This window comes from Pelmatolapia mariae, linkage group LG13 (genome assembly GCF_036321145.2).
Source record: "Pelmatolapia mariae isolate MD_Pm_ZW linkage group LG13, Pm_UMD_F_2, whole genome shotgun sequence".
NCBI classification, from domain to species: domain Eukaryota; kingdom Metazoa; phylum Chordata; class Actinopteri; order Cichliformes; family Cichlidae; genus Pelmatolapia; species Pelmatolapia mariae.
In genome coordinates this window covers 14,856,077-14,876,668 of record NC_086238.1, presented here as the reverse complement: position 1 = coordinate 14,876,668, position 20,592 = coordinate 14,856,077, and the positions used below count along the sequence as shown (strand labels likewise).

Here is a 20,592-nt window from a genome sequence, read left to right as displayed (position 1 = left end):
AGGAGTAAGGCAGGAGCAGAGCCAAGCCTAAACCAAAGCAAGTAGGAGAACTCATAATCCTTAATAGCTTAAAGCCATGCACGACTTGGAGGACTGCTATGGATGGCGGAGCTGAAAGCGAGACCTTTCAGCGGCTTGTGGAAAAGGGACAAAAAGGCTAGCTAGGCGGTCAGGTGTGGAAGCACAACCTCAGAAGTGGAGTTCAGGGCCCAGTGAAGTCTAAAACCAAGCACAGTCAGACACCACCTAGAATACAGTACACACAGATGCTCTTTGGGCTATGGCATCTGTAGAGATTCTGGTCTCTTAGATGCTAGCCAAGAGCATGTTGGTGACTGATTTTAAAGACCAACTTTCTGATGTGTAGTCAGTTGGAGGGCTGACCCTTGAGGGAACTGGAAGTCCACTGGGACATTGATCATAGGTCAAGTGTAGGTGTGTGGTGGGCCTACTCCCATACTGGAATGAACTGGTTAACCAAGGAGCAGAAGAATCATCACATGACTCAGAAGCAGTCTGTGATTTAGAAAAAGGAAGAAAACAGTCGATTTTTAGTCAGGTACTTGTGAGCATGGGAGGCGTTGACTGCCTTAGTAGCAGACTTGTTACTGGTTGATCTCAAGTCTGAGTCAGGAAAAGCAGAAAGTTTGCTAACTCAGGAAGAATCACAGTAACAGGGTATTCATCATCTGACTCAGCCATCAGCAAAATGTCAGTGAACTCAGGTACAGCCTTTGCGCCTGTGACTCTGGGTGCTCAGGAACACCATTTGTATTGATCAGACATGAAAGCTGCCTATGCTTGTCATCGATCAGCCGATAAACAGGAATGGTGTTAGCTGAGGTAGAAATAGAGAAGTAGTGATTGGACCAGGAACAAAAGAAGGTGAGAAAAGACAAAGAGGGGGCAAAAGAATATCCCTGCTTTCCAAATCAAATACAGAATTTATACTACTACATGGAGAAAAGATACTTTTGGAACATAATACTTAATCACGGTATGTTGCTTTCACCTTAGGACTCCTGCTCATATATCCATTAGAAACGCCTTCAGAGCAGATATACTCAAAAGATACAGTTGCACTTAGTGTAATCAAAGTTGTGTAACACTTATAGTTGGGCGAGTGCAGTGGTTACAGTGTTTTAGGAACTGGAAAACCCCTTCACAGAATACAATAGCAGTCTTGTTTAGCTACATAGATGGTAGATAGAGATAGCTAGAGGTCAGAGATGAAAGTACATTCTTCCATTCTCAAGATTTACAATCAGCAAGAGTATTGGTTAGATTGTAAAATGAGTGGCAAATAAATAAAAATGAAAATTTTCACAACATTACACAGACAAGGACTTTATATGAAATGAAGGCTCTGAAAAATAGCTCTGGATTCTTTGCTAGAATACCCATTTCTGATCATCATAAAGGAGATAAGGACGAGGTTCTCTTGTGTCCCATTTTGATTACTACACCCTTTTTTAATTCTAAAACTATTATGTCACAATTCTGTGCAATATTTGCTGTAATTCAAAAGACCAAAGGAATCATTTTATAAAATACAAAAACCTACATTTTAATTGGACTTAAATCTGACCATGCTCACCTTGAAACTTCTCAGGCATGTGTGGATTCTTTTACTATTATTTTTAGACCACTGCAATATCACTATAGACTTTAAACTTGCGCACAGACCAAACATTAAAATCAAATTAATCTAAGTTTGTGGAGGTCTGAAGGAGGATGCGATGAAAGCAGTTTGCCTTCATTCACTTTCATAACTTCTAATCCAACTTATAGTGCAAAAATGTTCTGATTAACTGATCACGAGGATCAACGCATGAGAGATGGGTCATCAGCTATGACTGAGCAGTTTTCAGTTGAATTAAATTATTTATGTAGTGCAGTCCACAACAACAGCACCTAAAATGGTGCAGTTTCAGGTGTGTGTGTGTGTGTGTGTGTGTGTGTGTGTGTGTGTGTGTGTGTGTGTGTGTGTGTGTGTGTGTGTGTGTGTGTGTAAATGATGATGTGTGTACATGTGGGAGGATGTGTGTCTATTGAGAGCCTGAAGAGGCAATTTCTGTTGAGGGGAGAAAAAAATTGTTGAATGGTATATCAACAGGGACCCCAAAACTCCTAAAAAGTAGATAAAGATAGAGAGAGATCATTTTTTTTCACAAAAAAAAATGGTATAGAGAGTCGGTAGAACCAGAAAGTGAGCAAGGAAAAAAAGGAACTAAAACAATGCAACGTAAGATGCAAAGGGAAAGGGGCACTTTCAAAATATGGAATACATCACAAACATTAGGTACAATTCGATAAACTCTTAGCAAAAACTCAACCAAAGGTTAATTCTAATTTATAGTTATTAACAAATCTATGGACACTTTCTTTTTTATTATTATTATTATGAGTGAATCCATAATAAACACATCAGTGAACTAATTACAGTTTTTCTGACATCTTATCAGAAAATAGTACCAAGAATTAATAAACCTATTGAAGGGATTAAAATAGCATGAGAGCAATTTCACAGTTTGCTCTTACAAGCAATGCTGCAAAACTGCACAGAGGCTGTTTAATGGCAAAACAGGCACTCTAACTCCCATTTCAGCAACAGAAATTAGCTATTGTGTTTTGAGATATATTTCGATGTTTACATTTACATAAATTCAGTTCAGTTTTATTTATATGGAACAATCCACAACCTCAGTGGCCTAATTGCACTTTATATTGCAAGGTAAAGACCCTACAATTCCAAGACCATTTCTTCTTGGGGAAAACCCCAAGAAGCAGAAAATAGCCCTTTGAACAAGCTTTTGGCAACAGTGGGGAGGAAGAACTCCTTTTAAACAGGAAGACACCTCCAGCAGAGCCAGGCTGAGGAAGAACAAATATGCGAGAGACAAGAGAAGAGTTAATGACATACATGTATAGTAGCATATAAACACATGGGGCGTAAAAAGAGGGGAATGGATAGGAAATGCTCAGTGGATGATGGGAAGTCCACCTGCAGTCTGAGCCTATAGAAACATAACTAAGGGAGAGTTCAGGCCCACTTGATCGAGCACTAACTATAAGGTTTAACCAGAAGTTGTAAGGTGTGCCGATGACATACAGAATTTTTTGCCTTCTTGCCTTTTAAAAATGAATCTCTAACTTTGCTGCTATGTCTCTGTAGCGCCGCTGGTGTATGTTGATAACTTTCAGAACAATTGTGAGGCTCCATGATCCGCCATTGCTATAAAAAAAAAAAAGGTCCATTGGAGTAAATGGAGATAATGCGACTCTTCCATTCAGTGACTCTGGACTGGTTACTTTTATACATTCTATGCCTTTGTAGTCTTGGTAACCCTCTAATTTATTGACTTCCAACTCATACATCAATCAGTGGGTTCTTGGGTCTCAGTTCAACTGCTCGTCTTGAAACCACCCACCAGTGGTTATTTTGCCTTTTTTGCTTGAAGTCACCCAGTGTTCTTGACCTTCTATGGTCTCTGGTCACCATGTCTCTGTGAATCACTTCCCATGTAGATGTAGCTCAGCCCTGCATTCTAAGAGCAAAGTGCTCTATTGAGATAATGAGGTACGATGAGGTCTTTAAGATATGATGAGGCCTGATCATTCAGGATTTTGTATGTGAGGAGAAGGATTTCAAAAATCAATTCTGGACTGAACAGGGACACAATGAAGAGAAGCCAATACAGGATGAACATGATATCTCCTTCTAGTACCTGTTAGTATTCTCACCTTGGCCTTTTGAAGCAACTGAAGGCTTTTCAAGGAGTATTTAAAACAGCCTGATAATAGCAAATTAAAATAGTCTAGTAACAAGTAACAAATGCACATATTAAGGAAAACTCTTCTACATATTTGCTTATTCACAATAAGAGACATATTCTGGTAAAAAAACAAAAAACTTGAAGATTCCTCACAGCGATATTGGAGGCCAAGGTAATGCCATCCAGGACATTATTGTGCCATTTATTATGAGCCCTATATTTGATTGATTCGCATGTTTTAGTTAACAGAAGGTCAGCGGTAGTTCTCTGTATGTAATTCTGATAAATTATTATTCTTGAGCTCTATGCAGCCATACTACTGAAGCAGCACAGTGGCTTCAGTAATGGGCCGATCAGGATGTTAGTCATAAAGGAAAACATGTAATTGCATTCATTATTGAAATGAGTCTGAACCCAGCAAATCATGCTGAAAAATAACTTACATTACCTCCCTGAAGTGGGGTTAAGAGGACTCCACATTGAGGAAATGTGCCACAAAGTCTGTGCTCGTTGCCAATTGTCTGTTTAGTAAGAAGTCTGGTTTATATTAGCAGATACATAAAACAGAACAGTACTGTTGTTGAAGCTTTTAACACCAACCTAGAATGATTGCAGTTGTGCTTTTTGCCTCCCTTTTCTAAATCACATCGGATCACCGAGGCTTTTGTTTTGCGGGGATGTCTGCAGGATGCCAGAATTGTGCAGAAATAACTCGAGCTGTCTTCTGTGTCTTACAATAAATGAAATATAAGTCATTTCATCTTTTTGTAACAGATCGAATTCAGCTTTGTGACCCAAAAAAGTTCTCTGATTAAGACAGTTAAGGGAATAAAAACAAATCTTTGATATCTTTTTTTGTTATCCCCTCGCCAGACATACAAACAAACCTCTCTGTAAAACTGTGAACAGCGAGATTATCCCACAGAGTGACAGGACTGCAGCAGGCTGAAGCGTTTCCTCTGGGTCTCAGCTGGTGTCACAGACATGTGCCTCGATTCTTCCACTGCGGCAAAAAACCTGCTCACACAGTTTTGCTGCATCTAGTCCTCGTTTTCTTGCTTCTTCTTCTCACTAAGTTTTCAGCTACCTATAAACACTGCTGTTACATTTGCAGTCAGATAAAATGTATCTAAATATGAGAAGACAGATTTTCCTGATAAACCCACCGCTGATGTCATTTTTCTTCACTTAACATTGTCACAAGTAATTTGCTTGGTAAGCTGTTAAAAATCAAGTCTTCTTAAAATGTTGTCAAATTAAATACACTATCCAATCAGTCTTGGCAGAAGAGAACGGTGACAGAAATGAATACAGTCAAAGAAGAAAGAAAGTCAGTGAAACATGATGATTTAAGACTGTGGAAGCTTTAATGTACCGCCTAAACTGAGTCTTTTTCCAAATAAAAAATATATATAAAACTAGTAAACTTCACTTTTAGTATGCTTTAGTGCTCTAGTCTGAAAGCAATAACTTCATAATGCTGTGCTGTGCCAAGCTGGTATATCCAAGCCTGGTATAGCAAATCTCACTATGCCACTGTTTTCCAAAAGCTATTAGAAATACATCAGTAATCCCCACAACATTCCCAGAGTGATAGATTCCCCCACTATGATGAATGAGGGCACTTTAATACACAGCTGTTAAAGGAAATCATTACAGCAATTTTTAATTTCATTTTTGGAATACCATCCACATCAGTCTCACCATTTAATAAGAAATTAGGTCAGAAATACAAACAATAAATAAATATCAGCCCATTAACTCTTTCAGATTTAGAAAGTATAAACTAAGAAATCTTTAAATGTTTCCACACAGAGCTCTGAGGTTTTTATACATTTATATGCTTTAAAAATCAAAATGTGTTTCCCTTCCTGCTTTTCCCCCATTAATTTTCTTCTGCTTGTCCATTTCAGGTTTGCAGGTAGGGGGTTGGCTGGAGCCTATCCCAGCTGGCACAGGGCAAGAGGAAGGGTACATGCTGGACAGGTCACCATTCTACTGCAGAGCCAACACAGAGAGACAGACTGCCATTCACTCTCACATTCATGCCTATTAGGCCAATTTAGAACCTCAAATTAACCTAACCCCGTGGATGTTTTTGGAGTGTGGGAGGAAGCCGGAGTATAGGGAGTGAACACGGGGAGATGGATGTGAAACTTCCTGCTGTGGGGCGACAATGCTAACCACCATTCCATGCCATCCTATGTTTGCTATATAATATGTCGGGGCATCTTTTATCATATTTATCATAATGCTCCAAATGTCAGAGAGTGACAGAACTGGACTGCAGGTAGACTGTTTGAGTGCAGAGCCTTTCTTTTGTAAGAAGTAAAATGTACTTTGACATTATCCTCCTAAAAGAATAAAGGCCTTCAATGGAAAAGATGCCAGCTATCTTGCGCCAAATATACATAACATTCAACATTACTGCATGCGATGTGCACAAATTCAATTCAATTCAATTCAATTTTATTTATATAGCGCCAAATCACAACAAAAGTCGCCTCAAGGCGCTTTATATTATACAGTAGATAGCACAATATTAAATACAGAGAAAAACCCAACAATCATATCATATGACCCCCTATGAGCAAGCACTTTGGCGACAGTGGGAAGGAAAAACTCCCTTTTAACAGGAAGAAACCTCCGGCAGAACCAGGCTCAGGGAGGGGCGGCCATCTGATGGTGCACGTCATCTTTGCTGAGCTGGCCTCTGATCTGTGTAAGCCTGACAGTCTTTCTTTCCTTTAGCTCGCAAGATATAGGGCATGTTTCCTTGTGTCAACACTCGATGCCTTGCCTTTGCAACGTTTTCAATCAAATCAATAATTTAATCAAATAACTTATGTTAATGATATAAATTCATGTATATTTTTAATTGAAATTAATGTTAGAAGAAAAGGAATGCATGTTGCCACATCAAGGATGACTTTCAACCCAGCAGCCTCTGCTTGCCTTTCATGTTGGCTGCTGTTTCATTAATGTATTCGGAATGCATATGAGGAAGCCTGTTGAAATATCCTGAGGCGCTCTAATGGTATCCGAAGAGACCATAAGCGTAACTGAATTAAAAGTATAATGTGAAAATCAAAAGTCATTGCGGAAATGGGACATATACATGTAGTGTGGCTGAACAGCATGAATGATGAGGCAATTACTTTATAACATCTGCCCTTTCAATTACCATTGGAAAAGAGATAAATGCTGAGAGGGGTTAATAGATAAGAAAAGCTCACCACTTCACCCCAAGCTTAATATGATAGCTTCCTCACAATAGAACAGAGAGGTGTTTTTATATTGCAGAAATTCTTCAGTGTCAGCTTACACAAATGTAATGAGATAAAGTTAAGAGAAATACTAATGAAACTGCAGGTGAGAAGAAATCCGACTCAGGCATGGAGGATTAAAGTAAACTTTAAATAGCTTTTCATTAGCTTTAATGCAAAAATGAGTCTGTGCATCAAAAGGGTAATTTTACAATTTTCATGTGTAAATAGGACAGTGAGACAACTGTAGGCGTAGTTATGGGACTGGCCCTTTTAATCCCAAAGACGTAATGAGCATTCCCTGAGGAACATTGAACCTAAAAAGGAATTAAACAGTGTAGGATTCACTTTATTCTAGCACCAAACAATTGCTAAGATCCAACATTTGAATTGTTTCACAGGTAAAACAAATTTTCCAAAAAAACTATTGTCTCTCCTGAAAGTCTGTGTTCAAAAGCCAATTCTTACTGACCATTTGAAGTTCTTTTTTCTATGATGGACACACCAATTTGGTCCAGTATCTTGTCCAGCCCAAGGACAATTCAACAACAACCAACTTTCCAATTAGTAGAAGACTAAAGATTGCATTCATCTATCCTTTCCAATTTTAGACCTCTGTTACTCTTGTTTCTTGTAGGCTGGCACTCTGTGGTGCATTTAAGTGTCTTTCAGCTGATGTCTCAGTTTTACAATGCAACAGCTATTGGAGCACTATAGCTGTATCTTTCTTTTAAAATAAGCCCAACTGTCAAGCTCGTGGTGTTAACAACAAGAGGAAGGTGACAACTTTTCTTCTATCGGCTGACCAACAGAAGCAAGGAACAGAAAGATCATTTCAGGTGAAGACGCATATACAAGACTGAAGGATACCAGCTGTGTCCTTTTTACTTGTTTTTGAGGAAAAACACATTTTCGTTACTTTATGATGGACAGTTAAAAAAAAATACAAAAATTTAAAAAAAAAATACAAAAATGAAGAAGGCAATGAGGAATTGCAAATTACTGTGAAGTGTACACAATTCTGGTTCATCCAAAGAAAAGCTGATATTCTAGTTTATTCTCTTAACACTCACGTTTTGCATGTTTTAGCTTTGTTGAGTGCATGAAATAACCTCATTTGCAAAGACTCGTTAACTTAATCCTTCTAAATATAGACAAAACTGCACTGCACCGACGGGAGGATCTGTATCTTTTTCCATCTCTCTTTTTCCTCCATTTCACTCACAGATACCCACGTCTGGAGGAAAAGACTGCAGTCGGTGTTAAATCTGCTGACTGCACTATCACTTCACTATCAGTGACTGCCCCCACTTCAGCTCCCCCAGAGGCGGATGAATTAATATGTGACTGAGGCTTACACAATTATGGCATTTCAGTTCGGTTCAGCGGTAGAACAAAGCTGTGCCGGGACTGCAAAAGTGGCAAAGGGCGCTAGTCATTTTGCAGCAGGACATTTAATTGGTCTCTGTGTTTTAATTTGAAGGAATGGAGGCATTAAATGAAGCGCTGTGATTATAAAATCTGTCTTATGTTGGCTGTAAGATGAACAACAAAGCAAAAACCTATGTTTATCTGGTCAGCCTGTTAATCAGCAGAGCGCAGGAAGAAAAAGATGAGAGGAAGGAAGGAAGGAGGAGAGGAGGGATGACTGAGTTTCTGTTTCATGTAGTGTCTCTGCACAGTTGCAGCGCTGCTTGGGAATCACTCCCTCCGACTGCGTGTAACATGCTGTCCTCGTTATATTAAGAGGACTCCCGCAGAACTTCCTTTCCCTAGCAGCACTGTTTTCAGAGCGGTTAGGGAAAGAAAGAGACCAAAGATTTCAAAAGTAAATAAATAATTAAAAGCACAGTAAGGAGTAAGGTGATGGTGTTTTGGCCCATGAAAGGAAAATGGGAATAGCACCAGAGAGATCTAATGAGAGTCTCTGTTCTCTCATCGGTGTTATTGCTTTTGCTCCTTCTGAGATGTCTGTAGAGATGTTTATATGGATAATGTTGTTTTAAGCCATTTGCTTTTCATGATCTTCCTTCAATCCTCAGTTGACTGGCGCAGAATAAATGAGCGACTCGCAGCAGCATCAGATGGTATATTATTCTGACAGCCATAATAAGTAATGTCCATCGAGAGCCGCTGCTACAACCTGGCAGTGTCTTAAAACAATATATTGGAAGGAGTTTTCATTCCCAGTGCTTCTGCTGGCAATAACAGCAGATTATGTTTTACCATGTGTTCACAAAACCAAAGCAGCACATGACATTTAAGATTTTTCAAATACGATATTTTTTTTTACATTTTCATCAGAACATCTCCGAGTTTCACCTGACGACATGACAATCACCAGTAAAAGTATACTCTGTCAAGACTCTACTACACAACTTTGCAATTTAGCAATGCCACTACCCAGCCAGTGAATATAGTTTTAGAGGACAACATGCTTTGTGTTTCAACTTTTACTGCATACATGACTCAAACATCATCTTTTCATCGCCCAGAAAAGGCTGAAATAGTGAAAGAAATTCTTTCAGAGGCAGATTTATTTCTCATTGCACACTTCTGCTTACTTGCAGCTGTGTGCTGGTTCTCACTGAGGTTAATCTTGTTACAAGATTGCTACTTTTCTGTGCATAAACACACATCCAAGAAGTGGCCATTCCCAGTACAGGACTTGTAATTGCCAGCTCTTAATGAGGTGGGTGTTCCCTTTTGCAGCCCCAGCTCATGATTTACGCAGATGAGGTGGGAGTATTTTACGCCATAAATCCTGCGTGAAGTAGCCTCACAACCATTAATCACTGAGGGTAGAATAAGATGTAACTGTCGTGGTCTTTGATTCGTGATAAGCATTTGTGCAGTGTTTTTGTTCTTTTGTTGTTTTATTGTTTCTTTGGCCATATCTTTCTATTCTTCCTTCTCATTTTTTGCACCAGCTTTTTTAAAATGTGTAAAGCTCTTTTTTTTGTTGGTTAGAAATTCTGCCTCCAGTGTCCTGCATCTGAGTCCTCTCTTCTTTGAAACAACAGTAAGGTTTTATTTTTATTTTTTTACCCTCAAGGCTGCACTACTTTGCCACTTTATTTTCTAAAAGACTTGACACAGCTCAGACATGCGTGCTTGCAAAAATGTCATTCAGAAAGAGTCCTTTAAGAGGATTTCTGTGCTCAGACTGTAAATACTTTATGAATCTTACTGTCTGTTTACGTTTTGCTCTCTGGCTCTTGTAGTAGCTCTTAGCGTTCCATAACGATCAGAGGGGAGAAAACACTTGGCAACATAAAACGCGCTTTAGCATCTACGGAAACTCAACATGTCAGCTGTAGCTGCTCTGCACTGTTGCATCAGGCTGATTAGCGTGCCTGCTGGGCAAACAGCCACTGTGGACAGAGCTGGCAGGTGCTACAGGAATGTAGTACCCTAGATGAGACTGAAGATTAACTGAGTCAGCAGTTTTGCTTTTGTAGTATTTTCTAGTTCCCTTTTTATGTTCAAAATTATATTTCCATTCCATTCGCTTGTTTCTACATCAGCAGCAGAGATTCTGTCTAATACTTTCATACAAACTTAACAATACAGGCCATCACATTAGCCCTCTTATGCCACTTTAGGTGGGATTAAAGGGCATCCTTAAAGATGCTTTGAGACCACTGGTAGGCTATACTGCTTATACAGCAATCAGAACACAAGTATAAGTTGTTACTTATACTTCATGATAGTTTAAACTTCTGCTTATCAATTTAACATGCTGCTATGTCTTGCTGGGACTATCATCCTTGTTGAGGTTATTAGACAACACCTGCTGTTAAAAAATGGAAAGAAAAGAGAATGAAAAAAAAAGAAGCTCTGTTTGCTTCAGGAAATTTCTGCTCCTGTTAATTAGTTGCTTTTTTAGTAGACCGCTGCTTCCTGGAGTGCTGAAAGTTACTGAGGAAAGAGATGAGTTTTCTCCAGAGTGCAAAAGATCTTTAATTATGTACTACTTCTAACATAACTCTGCATTCATCCTGCTAAAAGTTGCCCTGTTAATTATGTTCCCACATTGTTCCTATATAAAAGGTGGTATAGCCTACATCACATGGCACCACATCTTTATGATGGCATGGCAATTGAATCCTGTTTACTCATTGATTAGTGTCAATTCTCACTGAAGTGAAACTGCTCCTCAAAACATCCTCTGTGTAAGGTTTCATAATAGTATCTTAATTAGATGCTTTCTATCACCCACACACCATATGCCAAAAAGTCTTCTGTGGGTGGATGTTTGTTTGTCTTGAATGCGTAAGGCCATCCTTAGTTTTTGGTGGTTGCAGCAGTATTTATTTGCACTTTGACAGAAACAGCAGTATACGCAGGTAGACATTTTAATACATCATCATAATTTGGAACAATATGGCCACGTAGATGGTAATATTTCATCTGAATCATTCTGCAGAAACAAGGCTCATGACTGTGCTCATTCCTCATCCGCTTTAAGAGTACAGTGCTTGCTTTTATATTGATCAAAGTGTGTAAAATTTAGAGCGCAACCTAAAACCGTCAATCAAAATGTGTCAAACATGATGTTAGGTAATATAGTTTATGAATCCTGAATATATTTAATGCCATATTAGAGTTACATTGTAAGAATTGTATATTGAAGCTATTATGAGGCTTTCAGTATTATGCTGCTCTCTGCTGGTGGTAAATGACTAGTGCAGATTAGAGATAACAGATTAACAAAACTACAATACTAATCCGCACTCATGCAGAAGGCCTAATTTCCTGCATCGTCAGGCATTTTTGACTGCTGACTAAAAGAATGATTTAATGAGGCCCTAAAGAAACCTACTCTCAATAGGAATGCCTTAATCTTTAGACTACTTCTGCCCACATATAACCCATGCCATAAATAATAGCAAGGTCCTGTTTTATCTTTATTTTATATCCTTAGGGAGATGCTTATTGCTTTCTGCTTAATGCTTATTCTATCTTTTATGGGTCACATAACCATAGCAAGTGCTCTCAAAGTTCATGACCGGGAACAAAGGGAATTGGTTTTCTGTTTTCATTTAGATACAGATCCATTTTCTCATCCATCTTCACTGTGTTCTCATTCAAACATTTTGGCATTTACATTTGGCCTAAATATATTAAAGCCAGACCTATCTAATACATTTTTATAGGTCTATTTTCTATTTAATGGGTCTATTAAAAAAAAATAAAAATCTTTAGCACTACATAAGTAGGCAAGGGTACATTAAGAGCAACAGGCTAGCTCAAAGTCCTTTTGTGAGAGCCCATAATGCTTATTCAAACTCAGGAATTATTTTTAAATATTCAGAGCGAAAAAAACATGTATTTACTTGTGACTTCATACCATACTTTTCTCATAGCGCATCTATGGAAGCAAATCTGTAAGAGTGCTGCAACAGTCATGAAAAAGAGAAAATCTCAGCAGACATGTTGTTTACTACCTTCAAGTATGAGCATGGCTATTGTGGGCCGATTGGGTGCAGGTGAACCGTAATCCTAATGTGGGTTAGTCCATGCAAGGCACACAACAGTTTTGCCATTTGGGTCCCCTTTATGGGTTTTCAGCCAACATCATGACTGTGAGCATGCTCTGGGAAGCCCACTTATTGGGCTGCTCCTCTGGACCACACCTATGTCTACTGCCCAAAAGGTCATGTTTGCTGGAGTACACCTCCCAAAGAGCAGCTAGATCCCCACACATGAACAAGCATAAGCCTAAGCATATCTAAACACTGTGTTTCAAACTGTGTATGCATGTTGTAGATGTGCAGATGTAGTTGTTTTCTTTGTCTGCACTAATTTTACATCTCATTCTGATTACTCTCTGAGAGCAAAGGAACATCTGGAGCTCTTGGGTTTAGTAACCCTTGCAGAACTACTTCATGTGACAAATAAGAAATATAATTCTCATATCATTTACTGTTTCTTTACCTCAACATTTTATAAACACAACAAAGACAGTGGTTTGTTCCAATAAATGACAGTGCTGAGTGTCTACATGACAAACAGTGTAATTTGTACTTATCCGCCTGGAAATAAAGTTTAGAGAGAAAAAAGAAAAAGACCTCTGGGCGCCAACAGCATGGCCAACAACAAAAGTTGTGTTTGGGTCACGTGATTCCCACATTATAGTATGCTAACTCATCATTGGACGAGGCTCTTGTCCACGCCCACAACGCGTGTTTCCCGCGAACGGCTTGCGTTTGCGCCGTGAAGCTCACTAGCTAACGCTAGCTGGTGCAGAAAGGTTGGGGGTGGTTGTCGTTGGAGTTATTTAAAATACAAACACAGGGAAACAGACTTTCAACTCGCACACATGGCGAAGCAAAGCTCGCTCTTTAATTTCTTCACCAAGTCTCCGCCGCTAGTCGCTAAACCGAAGACGAGTCCCTCCCCGGCGGAGGCAGACCTGCCTTCCACTATAGAGAAGTCCAACTCCTCTCCGAAAGAGCAAGCACAACAGACTCCGCAGCAGACAAAAGACACCAACAAAGCTAAGAAGGAAAGTAAGTCCAAGCAAGCGAGCGGAGGATTCCAGAAACTATTTGGCGACAAGGCCCAATCAACCAAAGAAAGGTGAGTGAGTTTGGGAGCCGTGTAGTTGCTGGAGTCGGGTTTCGTACAGTTTTCCTTCCCTCTGGTAAAATTGTTTGCAGGCCCCCAGAAACACCAGCGTAAGTTCTCTTTTTAAATTAACGTATTAAGACCGCTTAAAATGAGAGCTGACAGAAAATAAACATGTAGTGTGACCTTTCCTTTGTGCTACGGACACGTGAAATTGGGGGTGACTCGAGCAGAACAATGCTGGCTGTTGGGTCAAATCAATGCTAATGCCTGTATTTATCAAAGTGGAGGGTGTGTGGACTTATCACTATCTTCTGTCATAGTTTAGACTGTTTGGGCCATCTCAAGTTGGCACCACACCCCTACCCACGATAGGGAGAGATGATTTTTGACATGTGGCCGTGTGTGCTTTTAAGATCAAAGGATTTGCAAAACCGAGTTATCACAAGTGAATTGCAACTGCTTTTGTCTTTCCTGCACCTCTGTTTTGCTATTTTAAACTGATTATTATATTTAAGAGGGGCATGTTGGACTAATAAAAGTCCAAGCTGGTGTTGTGGTGTTGCTTTTCCACTCCATTCAAGAGATCGACTGTAACACACAATGAGTCACGTTTAAAGTTATTTTTACAGCATTGAAAGATGTGTGAAAGTGTCTTTGCTCTTCTTATCCTCAGCAGCCCTCCATGCCTATTCAGTGCTGGTGCCCTTGTGTGGGCAAAAATGGAAGGGCACCCCTGGTGGCCGTGCATGGTGGTACCCCAGCCTCTGACTGGGCAGATGATGAGGGGCCATGGTCGTGACCAGCGCATACATGTCCATTTCTTTGATGAACCTCCAACAAGAGGATGGGTCAGCTCTAATAGAGTCAGAGAGTACCAAGGTTGGTTGTTCCTAGTTGCAAGTTGCATCCATTTTGGGGCCATTGTTTGCTGTCTGCTCAGAGTAAGCTGGAATATCTTTGTATGATTTGCACAGGCTCTGACAGCAGTGATGCTAAACCTGGAGGAGTCTACTTCTGTGGCAAACCTGTAATCCGTCGTGCAATGGAGCTGGCTGATGGAGTTATGTTTGACAGCCCAGAAAAAAGATTAAAGATGCCTCTCTGCACGGACCCATCTGATGCAGAAGAGGATGATGATGCAGAAGAGGATGATGATGAAGAAATGGAGGTTACCCGATAATTTCTGAATATAATATTTCACCAGTGTGGTCATGAAGTCTAAATTCTCCTGTAATATTAAAAGTAATGTTATTCCCGGGGCAGCAGCCTTAGTCGCATGGTGTAATTATCAGCTTATCATTACTGGTCAGTAATGCGCGTTTTTGTTTTAATTTATATTTTATTCTTTTTTTCCAGCTTGACAGCTTAGTAGTGTCTGATGAAGAGGGCAGTGATGAGTATGAAAACAAAAGCGAAGCCCTGAAGCCATCCAAAGTCAGTGCACGTTTATTCTGTGCATTAATGGAAAAAGGAAGCAAAGCCAAGCGCCGTCGCATTATTGCGGCCTCAGATAGTGACGGATCCGATGAGGAGTTCAAACCAGAACACGCTGCGTCCAGCAGTGAGGATGAAGAGGAACGAGGGGAGGAAAGCTGTGAAGAGAAAGAAGAGAGCACCGAAAAGTCAGACGTGGAAAGCCCCATCAAGCCTGCCAAACGCAAACGTCCTGCAGAAAAGTCGGCTAAAACAAAAGCAAAGACACCTACTGCTCCATCTGTTGCACCTAAAAGAGCTCCAGCAGCAGTTGCAACTGACACAAAATCTCGTTTGTCAGCATTCTCTGCTCCCGAGAGCTTTGAGAGCCAGGCGAATGGATCAGGCTCCACTGCAGGGACAACAGTTTGGGATCATGAGAAACTGGAGTGGTTGCAGGACGGCAAGAGAAAAGACGGCAAACGGCGGCGACAGACAGATGATGACTATGATCCTAGCACCTTGTATGTGCCAAATGACTTTATGAATCAAATCACTCCTGGTATACGTCGGTGGTGGCAGCTCAAATCTGAGATGTTTGATACAGTGATTTTCTACAAGGTGGGAAAGTTTTATGAGCTCTACCACATGGATGCTGTGATTGGAGTCAACGAGCTGGGACTGACATTCATGAAGGGGACTTGGGCGCACTCTGGTTTTCCAGAGATTGGCTTTGGACGTTTCTCAGATGTACTGGTGCAGAAAGGCTACAAAGTGGCTCGTGTTGAGCAGACAGAGACCCCAGAGATGATGGAAGCGCGCTGTAAGACAATGCTCAAGCCCACTAAATTTGACCGTGTAGTGAGAAGAGAAGTGTGCAGGATTATCACACGTGGTACCCAAACCTACAGTGTGTTGGATGGTGCTCCTTCAGAGAACCAGAGCAAGTTCCTCCTGAGTTTGAAAGAAAAGGCTGAAGAAGAAAGCTCCGGCCGCTGCCGCATATATGGAGTCTGTTTTATTGATACATCAGTCGGTTGTTTTCATGTCGGTCAGTTCTCAGACGATCGTCACTGCTCACGCCTGCGTACGCTCATAGCACACTATGCCCCCGCTGAGGTGCTCTTTGAGAAAGGAAACCCATCTGTTGAAACTCGCAAAATACTCAAAGCCTCTCTGTCCTCTGCTCTGCAGGAAGGACTTAACGCAGGAACACAGTTCTGGGATGCTCAGAAGACTCTGAAAACCCTCTCAGAAGAAGATTATTTTAAAGAGGCAACTGGCAAGGAGCAGGGGACTGGGAGCAGCTTTCTCCCCGCTCTTCTAAAAGAGATGACATCTGAGAGTGATTCACTGTGCCTTACTCCTAAGGAGGGCTATGAACTAGCACTGTCCGCTTTGGGTGGATGCATTTTCTACCTGAAGAAATGCTTGGTGGACCAAGAGCTGCTCTCCATGGCTAACTTTGAAGAATATGTCCCAGTTGATGTTGAGATGGAGAAAGCTGCAGGACCCGCCAGTTTCTTTGCCAAGACTCGTCAGCGTATGGTGCTTGATGGAGTGACTCTGGCAAACTTGGAAATCTTTCAGAATGGGTCAGGAGGAACAGAAGGGACACTGCTGGAGCGTTTGGACACCTGCTCTACTCCGTTTGGAAAGAGGCTTCTGAAGCAGTGGCTCTGCGCTCCTCTGTGTAACCCCACATCTATCAGGGACAGACTGGATGCAGTGGAGGACCTGATGGGAGCTCAAGCCCAGGCTACTGAGGTTTCAGACCTTCTAAAAAAACTTCCAGATCTAGAGCGCCTGCTGAGCAAAATCCACAGTATCGGGACACCTCTGAAAAGCCAGGACCACCCTGACAGCAGAGCAGTTCTCTATGAGGAAGTGACCTACAGCAAGCGCAAGATAGCAGACTTCCTCTCAGCACTGGAAGGTTTCAAAACGATGCAGGACATCGTTTCTCTCTTTGCTCCAGTTTCAGGCGAGTTTCGTTCCACGTTGCTTTGTCAAGTTATCAGCCTCAATAGCGAAAAGAACGGCCTCTTTCCCGACCTCTCTGGTGAACTCAAACGCTGGGACACTGCCTTTGACCACCAGAAAGCCCGCACTACTGGAGTAATAACCCCCAAAGCTGGCTTTGACCCGGAGTACGACCAGGCTCTGACTGGAATCAAGAACTGTGAACGAGAGCTGCAGGATTACCTGGACAGACAGAAGAAGAGACTTGGCTGTAAAAGCATGTCCTTCTGGGGAACTGGGAAAAATCGCTATCAGATGGAGGTTCCTGACAGCGTTTCAGAGAGGAATGTCCCAGAAGAGTATGAGTTAAAGTCTACAAAGAAAGGCTGGAAGCGTTATGTGACAAAGGAGACTGAACGGATGTTCTCGGAGCTGCAAGGATTTGAGGAGAAGAGAGATGCTGCACTCAAAGACTGCATGAGGAGGCTCTTCTATAACTTTGACAAGAACTACAGTGACTGGAAGACTGCTGTGGAGTGCATGGCAGTGCTTGGTAACAATCCTTTTGTTTAGATTTTTTTTTTTTTTAACTACAGAAGTTTTCTTCATCTTTTCGATATGTAATTTGTGTTGTTTTGGTTTTCACTACACCGGTCTGTTCTCAGTACATTTCCTGCAGATGTTACAGAGAAACTGTCATACTGTGTTTTTTAAATAATGATTCTGCAGCAGTCTGAGGGCTTGTTAGAAGTAAGTTCATTTATTTCACAGCTTGGCGAAGTCTCTGTTTCAGGGACATTCTATGTTAATGTTTGCAGTTATTTAGATTGTTGCATAGTTTTTGATTTCTGAAAGTTTTTGTACCACTGGGACACGTCCCAGCCACAGATTTGGTTTTATTAATTTTATTGTAGCAAAGCAGACCTAGAAGCCATGCATTAAATATGTGCATTTTTTTAGTTCTTAAATGTAAATAATTAAATGTTCAGTACTTCTTTTTTTATTTATGTCCTTTTTTTGTCCCCAGATGTGCTGCTGGCCTTGTCTCGCTACAGCCAGGGTGGCGACGGGCCTATGGCCAGGCCAGAGGTCGTGCTTCCCGAGGATGACGCCCAGGTTGCAGTCTTCATCGACCTCAAGGGATCCCGTCATCCCTGTGTCACCAAGACCTTTTTTGGCGATGACTTCATTCCTAATGACATCTTCATTGGCTGCCCTGGCACCGGTGAAAATAGTGAAGATGACAGTCTGGCCTCTTGCGTCCTCGTCACAGGGCCAAACATGGGTGGAAAGTCTACTCTAATGAGACAAGTGGGTATTTTTGACTATATGTATAAATGTATACATACAATTTCATACGTTTTTTTTTTCCCACAGTCTACATAGACGGTGTATTTGCAGTCTCAGTTGGTCCATATTAAGATAACGTGCTGCTCCTGTTGTACAGTGTGGACTCGTGATCATTCTTGCCCAGCTGGGTTGCTACATTCCAGCTGAGAGCCTGCGCTTCACACCAGTTGACAGGGTCTTCACTCGGCTGGGCGCCTCAGATCGTATCATGGCTGGTAACATCAGAGACTCTTAACATATTAGGAATAATGATCTGAGCTTGTGCTTCATGAGCTGAGCTTGTATTTTCAACTCTGTGCTCTACAGGAGAAAGCACCTTCTTTGTGGAGCTGAGTGAGACTGCCAGCATCCTGCGCCATGCCACTAAACACTCACTTGTGCTTCTGGATGAATTGGGTAAGCATTTATTTAGTTTGCTTATTAAACCTTATTCACATGATTGGTGGATAGCAGAGACTGTATTCTCAGCACAATATTGTTGTGGTGTAATCACTGAGCTGTGAACTGCTTGCAGGAAGGGGCACAGCCACATATGATGGCACAGCAATTGCCAGCGCTGTTGTAAAGGAGCTTGCTGAGAAGATCTGCTGTCGCACTCTCTTCTCTACACATTACCACTCCCTGGTGGAGGACTATGCCAACAACCCTGCCGTGCGTTTGGGCCACATGGTGAGTACAGCAATGCTAATCACACTTGATACTCGACAATGCAAGGTCATTTAGGACTGTAATAAAAAGACAAGTTTATATACCAATTAAATAGTGCATTTTGCAAGGAAATGAATCCTGAAATAAATAAATGAGGCTATATTTTTATACATTAATGTTAAATATAACATTTAAATGATTAGCAAATTATTGCATTCTGTTTTTATTTAAATTTTTCACAACCTTGCAGCTTTTTCTGTTTTTTAGTGGGTCTGTGTGTGTCTTTAGTGTGTGTGCCCCAAGTATCCAGTATTAGATTAGTTCTTGCTTTCAGAGTGCATTAATGAGGTTATGTACAAGACAAATGAAAGCAAAAACTTTTAGTGTGAGACAATGAATTGAGCAGTTTGTGGCTACATCTGCTCTTCGAGCACAGCTGCATGCCTGGAGCCATAGCCGCAACCGGCAGCTTCCTGCTCTTAACATTTTGCTGTTTTAGTAACATGGTGCAAAAAATTGTAAGGTTTATTGTAGGGTCTACCTTACAATATAAAGCCCCTTGAGGCAACTGTTGTTGTGATTCGTCACTGTATAAATAAACTGAAGAAATAAAGAAATTTTGAACTCACTGGCATTTGATTGTTTCAAATTGTGCACAGCAAGTTTCACACAATTGCTCAGACACTGATATTTACAGTTTGTTAGTCTGTGTTACTTTAGTGTATCGTATATAATGTGCACTATGGTGGCATTACTGTAAACAGCTTTGGTATGTGAATTTCTGTTATGAAACCTCAGGTTGAGCCTTTTAGTTGTCAAGGCATGACAACTGAGGGAGGGATAAGACCTAGAAAATGAAGTCATAAATTGGATGAAGGTCTCATTTAGTTCTTATCAACTCATTAGCAAAAGTGTTTAGTCGGGTCATAAAGGAGGATGGCAGCTCATTTCGGACTTCTTTTTACAACCAAAATTGCCTCCTGCTGTTCATTAGGGGGAACAGCAGCATTTATTTTTCAAACCTGGAGGATTTACTACTGTTTTTTTCTTTAATGCAGTCTGTTCGTGGGTTTTAAGTATCATGTTTCCCTTTCACCCCCTCCTTCAGGCATGCATGGTGGAGAATGAGTGTGAGGATCCAAGTCAAGAGACCATCACTTTCCTCTACAAGTTCATAACGGGTGCGTGTCCTAAGAGTTATGGATTCAATGCTGCTCGACTCGCCAACCTACCAGAGGAAGTTATCCAGTCAGGACACAGGAAGGCCAGAGAGTTTGAGAAAAGCACCGTCAGTCTCAGACTTTTCAAGTACGTATTATTGTTTCGCATCAGTTATTCTGCGGATACTACAGTGACACACAATGCTGATCTGTTAAAGTCAGAGCGTGGTTACTTATGTTCCCTCCTGTTCCCTCATATAGGAAGCTGTGCCAGTTTGCTGAGGATGCTACACTGGACAGCACCCGTTTCACTTCCCTCATTCAACTGCTCAGTACTCTGTAAACTGTTGTTAAAAGCTCAATGCAATTTTTTCTGTTTTGTTTTCTTGTCATTAAAAAAAACACTACTGAATTGATCTAATAAAGTTTATTTTTAAAAAA

The 20,592-nt window shown here is 40.9% G+C and overlaps 1 protein-coding gene across 2 annotated transcripts; it reads left to right on the top strand.

Annotated features, from left to right (window-relative positions):
- The first annotated feature begins 13,270 nt into the window (after nucleotides 1–13,270).
- msh6 (mutS homolog 6 (E. coli)) lies at nucleotides 13,271–20,592 on the top strand. Of its 2 annotated transcripts, none has more exons than XM_063490962.1 (10): nucleotides 13,271–13,627; nucleotides 14,295–14,497; nucleotides 14,593–14,786; nucleotides 14,975–17,546; nucleotides 18,021–18,304; nucleotides 18,441–18,558; nucleotides 18,650–18,739; nucleotides 18,858–19,012; nucleotides 20,100–20,299; nucleotides 20,413–20,592. In XM_063490962.1, the coding sequence occupies exons 1-10, from the start codon at nucleotides 13,368–13,370 to the stop codon at nucleotides 20,492–20,494; spliced, it is 4,158 nt and encodes a 1,385-aa protein (XP_063347032.1). In that variant the 5' UTR covers nucleotides 13,271–13,367; the 3' UTR covers nucleotides 20,495–20,592. The 2 variants fall into 2 exon arrangements, with proteins under 2 accessions (XP_063347032.1, XP_063347031.1); XM_063490961.1 differs by having other exon boundaries at nucleotides 14,292–14,497.